The 13094-nt window shown below is 36.9% G+C and overlaps 1 protein-coding gene across 1 annotated transcript; it reads left to right on the forward strand.

Moving 5' to 3' along the window:
- The first annotated feature begins 5869 nt into the window (after positions 1 to 5869).
- Positions 5870 to 8053, forward strand: LOC133865689 (receptor-like protein kinase). Its single transcript, XM_062302119.1, has one exon. The coding sequence runs from the start codon at positions 6108 to 6110 to the stop codon at positions 8028 to 8030; it is 1923 nt and encodes a 640-aa protein (XP_062158103.1). The 5' UTR covers positions 5870 to 6107; the 3' UTR covers positions 8031 to 8053.
- Positions 8054 to 13094: the final 5041 nt, after the last annotated feature.

Below are 13094 nucleotides of genomic sequence, written 5' to 3' on the forward strand. Positions count from 1 at the left end.
TGTAAGGGGTGCGGCCCAGGGTTAGGAACTTAGGGTTTTTTAAGGTTAAAAATGCGGGACAGGTACTTGAAATTTTAAAAAACTGATATCCGTGACCCGCCCCGCACCGCACAGATAGTCCACTTGCTTATCCGGACCCACGATTTTAACACTAAAATTCGGACTTAGCGGGTCGGGACGGGGAGAGTATTGCGGGTTTGGACGGGTTTTGTCCACTCCCAGAGTCTTAGGCTTGTCTAGTCCACTGCAAATTATTACATCAAACTCAGGGTTATTATTCCTTCATATCGAAGAAATCCACTATTTTTTTTTTTTTTTTTTTTAACGAAGGAATATAATATCCCTTAATCCTTTTTTTACTCACCACAATGCTTTTCTTTTTTGAATATGCTAGCCATAGTGCCATACGGTTAGCTTATGGGCTGTAGCACTTCTCTCCCTAACTTAAGTAAACACACCCTTATTTTCTCCACTGTCGGAGGCTCTTCTGCCAGTCATGGGCCGAGGGCACTCTAATGGTTCTTTTATTGTTTTTGCTGGTGATCATTGGCCCACTCCGAAAGTGCGAAATCTGGATCTATCAGGGCCCTTCCACGGCCTAATCCAATGACTTTTAAGTGCTTTAAACACACGTACACACACCAAAAGTGAGAAACGAAAGGAACGTGTGTGCCGTTAAAAGTCTCACATTGCCAATGTATGCTTGAGTTGCGAGTTTTATAAGCCTTAAGCAAACCTCTAATCTTAAGGTACCTTTTGTGGAAGAGTAAGGCTTAATAGACTTTATCATGGTATCAGAATTTCAAAGCCTTGGACAATGTTGGGCCTTCCCTCATTTTGTATACATGTTTGGACAATAGTGCTATACGTGAGGCGACGTGTTAAGAGTCTCACATTGCCAATGTATGCTTGAATTGTGGGTTTTATAAGCCTTAAGCAAACTTCTTCCCTTAAGGTGCCGAAGGTCTTGAGCTTGAACCTTGACTCCGTCATTTACCTCCCATTTCAATTAAATATTCAACATGTTGAGCCTCACCTATTAAAAGAAAATCTGAGCCCACACGCGAGGGAGAGTGTTAAAGTATTGATTAAGTGTTTTATAAGCCTTGAGCAAGCATCTTCCCTTAAGGTACATTTTGTGGAAGAATGAGGCTCAATAGACTTTATCATGTGCAACTCTTCAAAGTGTGTTAAGAGAAAAAAGCCCAAGGTGAAGACGTTTGAGGCAAAGAAACCCTACCAATTTTGTAACTCGTCTCATATCGAAAAGATGAGTAACTCACGTAGAGTAACTGGTTTATAAAAACAATCACTAAATAAAATTAGACTTTATAAAAAATTCTAGAAAAACTTTACATTGACTAGTCTTGTTTGAGGAATAATGCTACGGAGAAGCATTCTCTCCGTAAATCATCCTGCTTTTTGCTGGTCAACCCAACCCGGGTTAACCAGCCTATTAAAAAAATATATATATACAAAAAAGAAAAGAAACAAATGTGCGTACTGGCCGTCCACCATTTTTCATTTTCATTTTCCCTCTTCTCTTTCTCCCCCAAATTTTTTTTCCCTCCGCCCTCTCCCACCCACCACCAACTAACGCCGACCACCACCATCCAATGCAGCCGGCCACCACGAAGCAACTCCGCTAGTCACCATCCACCATTTTCCCCCCTTTTCTCTCTCTCTCCCCCCTCTCCAACCCACCACCAAATATAGCTCTGGCCAGCACCGTTCAGTTCCTCCACCCACCACGAAGCAGTGCCGCCGCTCACCATCTGGTCAATCTCCTGTTTGGTCGCCTCTTCCCACTGAAGAAAAATAAGTCACATGTATGTTTCTCTTTTGTTACTCTGCTTTTTTGGGTTCTCTCATCTAAGTTTTGCTTGGATTTGTTGGTTTTGGTGCTTGAGTTAGGTTATGTATCCAATCGGCCATTTTACCTGTTCGTTTTGTGGGTGAGTTCTGCTGAATCGTTGGGATTTGGGTGGTGGTTCTATTAAATTTCTTGATTTCTTGTTGAGATTTGGTGGGTGTTTGAGGCTATGTTACCTCATTCCAACAAAAAAAATATATGAGAATGACAAAGAAACTTTTCCTGTCTCGCATTGTAAAATTTTGTAATGATAGTGAATCATGATGGTGGTGGTTTTTTTGATCTTTTGATAGCCATTCTTGAGGGAGCAATGAAGTTGTTGGGTTCTTCTAGGGAGAGGACAAAGAGGACATAAATGGTGGTGTGAAGGGCTGAGGGTGGTGGGTTTTATTGATTTCATTTAAATTTGACACCCATCTGTGTACTTGCGTTTGATGGGTACGTGGGGTTTGGAAGTTCTGGAATTATCTTTTTCTCATCCTGTAGTAGAACCGTAGAGGAATGCTTAGTTTCCTTTTCACTATACGTTTTACTATACATTGTAAATGGTTTATGAACCATGTCGTGAAGCTTCATGTAGGTGACTCATTTGAGAGATGGTTTTTATTCAAACCTTTTGTCTACCATCGTAGATGTGAGTTTTTGCAGAATTCTGTGATTACTTGGAACTTGAGATTTTGGTTTGTTGAATTTGCTAGGCTAATGTTTGATAGAATGCCAAAGCAAGACTCGATTAGGTAGTTTAGCTGTTGCTAGTGAAGGAGAGGAATATGATTTCCTGGAATTCAATGATAACTAGGAATGCACAATTCTAAAGATTAGCTTAATGTTCCATAGGATTTTTTCAGGAAAATGCTTGCTATAGACTTCTCCTGGAACACAATGATTGACACATGGCAAGATGAAAGATGCCTATCATTTGTTTAAATCAGATGCCAAAATAGGATGCAGTGGGTGTGAAAAATTAGGCAGTTTTGGTGTTGTATCTTTTTGGGTGAATTTTGTTGATGTTTTTGAGCTTGCAATTGACGTAATTTTGTTGGTACTTGTAAATTTATAATAGGTGTCAGGTGTTGTACCATGTACAAAAAACAATTGGTGTTCTTTATAGATAAGAGTTACGTTATATGGATGCAATCTTCCAATGGTATTGTCATTATGTGTGGAAATGGTTTTGGTTAACTTACCAAAACACAAGGCTGTGTATTAATTTATAGAGTTTAGTTACAAAACATAGTGTAAAACGTATACATCTGTTGTACAGTTTGCATTTACAGATAAACAAGATAATGATGCAAAGTCTTACATTCATCTACAATTGATCAACCACCTCTTATCTTGATCAAACAGTTTTGAATCATTGCATTTCATAGGCAGTTGTGGCTCCTTATCTTCTGTTATCTTGAGGTTCATAAGTCCTTCTGCATAATCATCTTGAGTGACCACACTGACCACCCATCTTTCTTACAATTTGATTCAAGACAAAAGTAACAACTCAATTTACAGGGGGAATCATCCCCTTCAAGACCGATTCTGTTACAACAACTACAAATCCATCATTAATGCAGCCAGATCTTGTGAAGCTGCTAATCGTGGGGCTTTCATTAATATATCAGTCGTCTGAGTGTGGATAATAGTTTTTTTTTTTTAACCATAAGGTGGTAGTATTCCTAGACAGCCTGTAATAATTTCCAACAAAGAGTAGTTTTTTTATAGCAATATACAAATGATGTCTCTGTTGGAATGATTGTAAATTTGTAACTTTTTGCAAGACTTGCAACGGTATATACATAATTGCATGTTTATCTGCTCATCAAAATCTCGATATTTACTCGATTTGCTTCTACCAGATAAGTACTCTACTGCAAACACTGTAACCTTTGACGATCATTCTCCCAAAAACTACAAGAAAATTGAAATCGAAACAAATCAACTCCATTACTTGAGTATCAACTTTAAAGTATTCTACAAACAAGAAGAAACTAACAAACAATTACAAAACCCACCAACATACTACAACACCAAGTTTAAAGTATTCACCATATATCCATGTTAAATTGCCAAGATAAAGTGCACAACTGATGCAGCAAAAAAAATGAAAAAAAAAAAAAAAAAAAAAAACTGAAATTTACTAGAAAAGGCATGAACTAAATTATGAAAGAATCTACGGTATGAAAAGTTCATTAAGAACAATGGCAACACAAAATGGGACAAGCTACCGGTACATATAAAAATCTACAAATTACAACATAAAAAGATATTCACTTGTCCATACAACACAAAAAAAAATTGTCAAAACAACAAAATACATTGTAACTTGCATTCCTTCCATTACACTTATTCCATTTACTGTTCCAATAACTCAGGTGGCCATATATCCTGCAAAATTGTGAGCAAGATTTTAGATAATACAAGCCAACTTCTTTTAAATCTCATTAAGATGAAACAAAAGTGTTGCGTAAAATTTACTAATGAGAGATGAAGAGTCTAACAAATCATTTCTTGTCCAGATAACATGGATATGATTACTATCATGACAAAATTTTACATTGTAAGTGAGACAAGAAAATTTTATTCGTCACTCTCAGCTATTTATTGAATCCTATACAATTTGGCAAATAGACAATGTCACAAACACCTAATTTTACTACACATTTCTTGTCCACATAAACTGGATATGATTCACTGTCATTATAAAATTTTACACTGCAAGTGAGACAGGAAAAAATTATTCGTCATTCTCAGGTATTTATTGAATCCCATACAATTTGGCAAATAGACAATGTCACAAACACCCAATTTTAAAAACCACTTCCTGTCTAGATCACCTGGATATGATTCACTATCATTACAAAATTTTACAATGCAAGTGAGACAAAAAGTTTCTTCGTCATTCTCATATATTTTTTGTTGGAATGAAGTGACATAGCCTTAAACACTCACCAAATCTCAACAAGAAATCAAGAAATTTAATAGAACCACCACCCAAATCCCAACGATTCAGTAGAACTCACCCACAAAACGAACAGACAAAGCCCACCCACATCCACAATACAAACAAGTAATGGCTGATTGGATACGCAACCTAACTCAAGCACCAAAATCAACAAATCCAAGCAAAACTTAGATGCGAGAACCCAAAAAAGCAGAGTAGCAAAGGGGTAACATACATGTGACTTATTTTCTTTCGGTGGGAAGAGCGACCAAACAGGGATATTGACCGGATGGTGGGCGGCGGCACTGCTTCGTGGTGGGCGGAGGAACTAAACGGTGCTGGCCAAAGCTGTATTTGGTGGTGGGTTGGAGAGGGGGGAGAGAGAAAGAGGGGAAAAATGGTGGATGGTGACTAGTGACTTGCGGAGCTGCGTTGTGGTGGCCGGTTGCTTTGGATGATGGTGGTCGGCGCTAGGTGGTCGTGGGTGGGAGAGGGCGGAGGGAAAAAAATTTGGGGGAGAGAGAGAAGAGGGAATGCTTATCTGTAACATTGGACTTATTTGTCAAAGACATGTACAGAACATAGTGAGTTGTTAATTTTGAAATTAATAAAAAATAATGATGTGATATAAAGTAAAAGGAATTTGTATAGAAAAGTGAAAAAGTTTTGTATTGTAGTGAATTTTTTTATTTGAATAGTAATAAAAAATTATTTATATGATATAAAAAGTAAAAAAAGTAAGAATATTTTGATGTTGATTAATATTAAAAAATAAGAAAAAGTAAAAAAAAAAAAAAAAAAAAAAAAGTACATAAGTAGTAGTCAACACTTGTTAACTAGTATTCTGTTCCGGTGCTCGGCAAACAAGGTAATTTTACTCCTTTTTTGAGTGATAACAGCTAACGCTTTTTTCCTCGTAATTATTACAGCTTTGGTCTCTATGATGGTCAGTCTTTGGCAGTTGCAGACAAGCAGTCCAGTCAACTCCACCCTCCACGACACGCCAACAATCTTCTTCTACGTCCCAATTTCCCACAAATTTCCTTGCCTTCAAACCAACCCAATAGGCCAATACCATCACCCAACACGCCAATCTCTCTTCCTTTTATACTCAAACAAGACACCTCTCTCACTCTCACTCTCTCTTCAACTGTTGTACTTCTATTCTCCTTTCTCATATCTTTGCCTTCCATCTTCAGTACCTGAAACCAAACAATTATATATTGTATTAGTCCATACATGCATACATATTTGTGATACAAAAAGAACTGCAGAATATCTCCCCATCAAGCAGCTAAAATGAACAGGTATGAGCACAGCACTCCTCTACTCCATTTCTGCTTATTTTTCTTCTTGTTATGTCCTCTGGTCTTCTCTCAACTACCCTCGAACCAAAGAACCACCATGATCAATATTCTTTCTGAGGCCCTGATCAACAACACAGATTTATCATGGGACGTTACCACAGACCCATGTTCATGGAATGGAGTTACGTGCAGCCCTGGGAACCTTTCCATTACCGAAATCTCTCTATCTGGGTTTTCCCTCTCCTCCTCAGATTTTCTACCTCTTCTTTGCCAGATAGATTCTTTGGTGAGTCTTGACCTCTCCAACAACAGTCTGGCCTCAATCCCAGATGGGTTTATCACAGATTGTGGTAAGATTGGAGGGCTGCAGCTCTTGACTATTAGCAGAAACCGGTTAGATGGTCCTCTGCCTACTTTTCATGGTTTTGTTGGGTTGCAGTTCTTAGACTTGTCTTTCAATTCCTTGAGTGGAAACATAAGTTTACAGTTAGAAGGATTGGTTGCCCTGAAAAGTTTGAATCTTAGTGTCAACCTTTTCAATGGCCTCATTCCTACCAACCTTGGGAAAGCTATGGCTTTGGAGCAGCTTCAGCTCTCAAAGAATTCCTTCCAAGGTGGAATCCCTGATCAAATCATCGATTACCAAAATTTGACTCTGGTTGACTTTAGTGCAAATCATCTTTCTGGCCCTGTTCCTGATAGAATTGGAGACCTCTCTAAGTTGGAAGTTTTGATTCTATCTGCCAATGTCTTTAGCGGGAAAATCCCAGAAACCCTATCAAGTATCAAAAGCCTTTCACGTTTTGCAGCCTATCAAAACAAGTTTGAAGGTACGATTCCTAGTGGACTTACAAGATTCCTCAAGAACTTGGACCTTACTTATAATAAGTTAACTGGGTCGATTCCTTCAGACATGTTAGCACCATCAAATTTGCAGACTGTAGATTTGTCTTATAATTTGTTAACGGGACCGGTACCGCCAAACATATCTCCAAGCATGGTCAGGTTGAGATTGGGGAGCAATTCGCTTAATGGGACAATCCCTTCAACATTTGGAACACTTGAGAAATTGATGTACTTGGAGCTGGAAAACAATAGCTTGACCGGGTCGGTACCTCCGGAGTTGGGTTCTTGCCGGAATTTGATGTTGTTGAATCTGGCAGGGAATAAACTGAATGGTGCATTGCCGGGACAGTTGGGTGGACTTAGCCAACTTCAAGTTATGAAGCTTCAGTCGAACAAGCTGGTTGGAGAAATCCCAGTTGAAATTATCCAACTACAGAAATTGTTAACACTGAACATCAGCTGGAATTCGCTGAATGGTTCAATACCTTCTACGATTTCAAGCTTGCAAAGCCTTACTTACCTGCACTTACAAAATAACAATCTCAGTGGTCCAATAGCACCCACCATTGTCAACATGGATTCTCTGTTAGAACTCCAGCTTGGAGGAAATCAACTTAGCGGTAAGATTCCAAGTATGCCAGTAAAGTTGCAGATTGCTTTAAATCTCAGCACCAACCTCCTTGTAGGGCCTATTCCAAAACGTCTTTTACAACTTACTGCATTAGAAGTCTTGGATCTCTCAAACAATAGTTTGTCAGGAGAGATACCAACAGGTCTGACCCAAATGGCATCCTTGACAAAGTTGCTCCTTTCTAACAACCAGCTCTCTGGAATTATTCCAAAGTCAAATTCATGGCTTACGTTTGATGCAAATGGAAATAAGGATCTTATTAACACTACAACATCAAACAGTACTTCACCAAAATCAGCCAAGAAGAGAAAATCGGTTACTGTAGCTTCGGTTATTGGGTTCGCTGTTGGGATGGGCATTGGCCTTGCTATATCAAACAATTTTTACAAGATTTTATGTAGCCTTCATAAAAAACTATGTAATCACGGCAGGGATTAGAACCTACACTGGGTGAAGCAAAAGCTACTATCTATTGAGAAAGCCAAAACTGCTCTAATGACAATAATGGAGGCAAATACAATACAATTGCAAGCCATTTTTCTTTTCAACAAACCATATATAGAGAATCTCCTAATCCTACTCTTTTTTCTTTTAAAATAAAGGAATATGATATATCTCTTAATTGTTATGAATGCATTCATGCATTTGGTGGATGACCATTTAGTTTCATCTATTAGAATTCTACACATTCATGTCATCTTTTAGAATTCCATAACATTCATGTAATACATTGATGTAGCCTTTTAATTCATGTCCTATCCTTTCCTATTCCTTAACCTCCCACTATGATTTTATGTCTATAAAAGGGAGTATTGGGTACTTTGTAAAACACACAATTATAAAGAAGAATCATACATAGTTCCTGAAGAACTAGTTTCATATTTACAATCTCTTATCTTGTCTTGTTATTTTCATTAATTTTACAACACGTTATCAGCACGAAGCTCTAGCCAATTGTTGTGTTCTTTTGATCTTCAACATCAAAAGCTATCTGTGGGATATTCTTCAATCATTGTAAGTCTCTTTAAGATTTAGTAATCTTATTATCTATTTTGTTAATTAACATTCTAACATATGCTTAGAAATTTTTATTGTTTTAAGAATCATATTAAAACATATGAATCTTATGATCCATGTGCGATTAATATGAACTAAAATGTTATCATTTTATAATGCTATGAATATTGATGTTATGAATCTTGGAAATACTATTAAGAATGAAAATCAAACATCCCAGCAGGATCGTGATAAAGCAATGAATGAAAATCAAGCATCCCTGCAGGATCGCGCTAAAGCAATAATTTTTCTTCGCCATCATCTACATGATGAATTAAATAAAAATGAGTACCTTATAGTAAAAGATCCATTGATCTTATGGAATAATTTGAGGGAGAGATACAAGTACCAGAAGACAGTTATCCTCCCAAAAAGCTCATTATTGTTGGATGCACCTGAAGTTGCACTCTTTAAAATCAGCTCACAGTTAAAACTGTGCACTTATGATGATATATACCATATTTCATGCCTCGAATGTGCTCCTGCAGCAGCAATATCGAGAGCGTAATTTTACAAGATATTCTGAACTAATATCTTGTCTTTTAGTGGCTAAGCAAAACAACGAGCTATTAATGAAAAATCACAAATCTCGTCCAACGAGTTCTACACCATTTCCTGAAGTAAATGGAACCTCATTTTGTGGTAATAAAGGAAACCATTATCGTGGATGTGGACGTGGTAGAATATATATATATATTATAGAGGTCAATGGGAATGTACTCATAATTCTTATAAAAGAAATATTCATTTCCACCAGAAGTGGAACCACATTGAGGCGAAAGAATATAAAAACAAAGGTTTACAGAATAAACCTACAAAGAACTATGAAGATCGATAAATGTTACAGGTGTAATATGAAAAGACATTTGTCGCGTACCTGCTGTACGCCTAAACATCTGATCGACATATATCAAGCATCCATAAAAGAGAAAGAAAAGTGGATTAAAATGAATTTTGTTAACCACAGTAATCTTGTAGTAACATATATATATGTTTTCATTATATTGTCAATTTTAATTTTATTTTGTTATTTTATTTTGATTAATGAAATTTAATATTTATTTTATTATGTATGGAGGTATGGGTCATACTGATGGAATGATTAATTCCAAAATGATTGGTGAAGATTTGTGTCTAGCAGACAGTTGTACAACGCACACAATTCTTAAAGATAATAAATATTTTCAATACTTAATATTAAACAAAGCTAGTGTCAATACAATAGGTTCATCAAACCTAATTGAAGGCTCTGGAAGAGCAAATATTATATTGCTAAAAGGAACAAAATTTTGTATTGATGATGCTTTGTATTCTTCTAAATCTAGAAGAAATTTAATCAGTTTTAAAGATATTCGTCTAAATGGTTATCATGTTGAAACCAATAATGAAGGCAGTGACAAATATCTTTATATTACTTCAATTTCGGGCCAGAAGCTCATATTGGAAAAACTGCCTGCTTTCTCTTCCGGGTTGTATTATACAACAATAAGAACAATTGAATCACATGTTGTGATGCACCAGAAGTGCTCTAATCCAAAAATGTTTATGCTTTGGCATGACCGTCTTGGACATCCGGGAACAATTATGATGCGTCGAATAATTGAGAACTCTCATGGGCATCCCTTAAAGAGCCAGAAGATTCTTTTACAAAGTGATTATCCTTGTGCTGCATGTTCTCAAGGTAAACTTGTAATAAAACCATCCCCTTCTAAGGTAATTCTTGAATCTCCATCATTTTTACAAAGGATTCAAGGGGATATATGTGGGCCAATTCACCCTCCATGTGGGCCATTTAGATATTTTATGGTTTTAATAGATGCATCAACTAGATGGTCACATGTTTGCCTACTTTCTACTCGTAATGTTGCATTTGCTAGACTTCTTGCCCAAATAATTAGATTACGGGCACAATTCCCTGATTATCCAATTCAATCTATTCGGATGGATAATGAGGGTGAATTTACATCTCAAGCATTTTATGATTATTGCATGTCAATCGGTATTAAAGTTGAGCATCCTGTTGCTCATACACATACTCAAAATGGTTTAGCTGAATCGTTTATTAAACGACTTCAGTTAATTGCTCGACCTTTGCTTATGAAATCAAAACTGCCTGTTTCTGCTTGGGGTCATGCAATATTACATGCTGCATCATTAGTTCGGATCAGACCAACATCTTACCAAAAATATTCCCCTTTACAACTTGCATTTGGTCAACCACCAAATATTTTTCATTTTCGCATTTTTGGTTGTGCTGTATATGTTCCAATTGCTCCACCTCAGCGCACTAAGATGGGACCTCAACGTAGACTTGGGATTTATATTGGTTTTGATTCTCCATCTATTATTAGATATCTTGAACCTTTAACTGGTGATATTTTTAAAGCACGTTTTGAAGATTGTCATTTTGATGAAAATATATTTCCATCACTAGGGAAAGAAAAGTCGTTGCCAGAAGCACGACAAGAAATCACTTGGAATAATTCGATGTTATCTCATTTTGATCCTCGTACAAATCAGTGTGAACTAGAAGTTCAGAGGATCATTGATTTGCAAAGTATTGCAAATCAATTGCCGGATGCATTTACTGACAACAAGAAAATAATTAAGTCTCACATTCCAGCTGCTAATACTCCAGCAAAGATAGAAGTCCCTGTAGGACAATTAACTAATACAGCAGCAAATGAGTCTAAGGCACGCCTGAAGCGTGGAAGACCTATTGGTGCAAAGGATAAGATTCCCCAGAAGAGAAAAGCACAAGGAAATGAAATCGGCGCTCTTGTAGAGGCCTTACCCACAAAACAGGCAACAGAAATTGATCCATCCAAACTTTCTGTACAAAATTCTCCTGGAAAGAAATCCCTTGAAGAGGAACCTCTTGAAGAGGAATCTCCTGAAGAGTTACCCCCTGAAGAGGAACAGGTACCTGAAAATAATGAGATCTCAATAAATTATATAAGTACAGGAGAAATATTGGATAGAAACAAAATTGTCGTCGATAAATATTCTCATTTAAAGTTGCATTTGACATTACCAGAAGTAATGATGATATTGAACCACAATCCGTCGAAGAATGTCGACGTAGAAATGATTGGCCAATGTGGAAGGAAGCAATTCAGGCAGAATTGAACTCACTAGCAAAACGTGAAGTATTTGAACCTGTAGTCCAAACACCAGAAGGTGTGTCGCATGTTGGATACAAGTGGGTATTTGTACGAAAACGTAATGAGAAAAATGACATTGTGAGATACAAAGCAAGACTTGTTGCACAAGGTTTCCTGCAGAAACCAGATATTGATTATGAAGAAACATATTCCCCTGTAGTGGATGCAATTACATTTAGATTTTTGATTAGCTTGGTAGTAACAGAAAGTTTGGATATGCGTTTAATGGATGTGGTTACAGCATATTTATATGGATCACTTGATAATGATATATACATGAAAATCCCTGAAGGATACAAAATGCCTGAAGCATATAATTCAAAATCCCGAAGTATTTATTCTATCAAGCTACAAAGATCTTTATACGGGTTAAAGCAATCCGGACGCATGTGGTACAATCGTCTTAGTGAATATCTATTGAAAGAAGGATTTGAGAATAATCCAATTTGTCCATGCGTTTTCATTAAGAAATCAGAATCTGGATTTGCTATCATTGCAGTTTATGTAGATGATTTAAATCTTGTCGGAACTCCAGAAGAGTTCACAAAAACTGCCACTTATCTAAAAAATGAGTTTGAGATGAAAGATCTTGGAAAGACAAAATTTTGTCTTGGCTTACAGATTGAACATTTTCAAAATGGAATTCTTGTTCATCAATCAACACACACAGAAAAAGTCCTGAAGCATTTTTACATGGAGAAAGCTCATCCTTTGAGCACTCCAATTGTTATTCGTTCACTTGATGTGAAAAAGGACCCTTTTCGTCCTCGAGAAGATGACGAAGAAATTCTTGGTCCTGAAGTACCATATCTTAGTGCAATTGGCGCACTCATGTATCTTGCAAATTACACACGACCTGATATAGCATTTTCAGTTAATTTACTAGCAAGATATAGTTCTGCACCAACTCGAAGGCATTGGAATGGGGTCAAACATGTTCTACGTTATCTTCGTGGAACAACTGACATGGGATTATTTTATCCAAGAGGTTCAAATTCACAGTTAGTTGGATATGCAGATGCGGGTTTTCTTTCTGATCCGCATAAAGGTAGATCTCAAACAAGATATCTATTTACATGTGGAAGTACTGCTATTTCATGGAGATCTGTCAAGCAAACACTTGTTGCTACTTCTCAAATCACTCAGAAATTATTGCAATTCATGAAGCAAGTCGGGAATGCATATGGCTAAGATCACTAATTCAACACATTCAAGAAAAGTGTGGTTTATCCACAATCAAAGATAGCCCGACAATATTATATGAAGATAATGCTGCTTGTAT

The sequence above is a fragment of the Alnus glutinosa genome, chromosome 4 (genome assembly GCF_958979055.1).
Source record: "Alnus glutinosa chromosome 4, dhAlnGlut1.1, whole genome shotgun sequence".
NCBI classification, from domain to species: domain Eukaryota; kingdom Viridiplantae; phylum Streptophyta; class Magnoliopsida; order Fagales; family Betulaceae; genus Alnus; species Alnus glutinosa.

What these genes read in the sequence shown, in the direction of transcription:
- LOC133865689 (XM_062302119.1), top strand. Translation starts at nt 6,108, where the DNA reads ATGAACAGGTATGAGCACAGCACTCCTCTACTCCATTTCTGCTTATTT.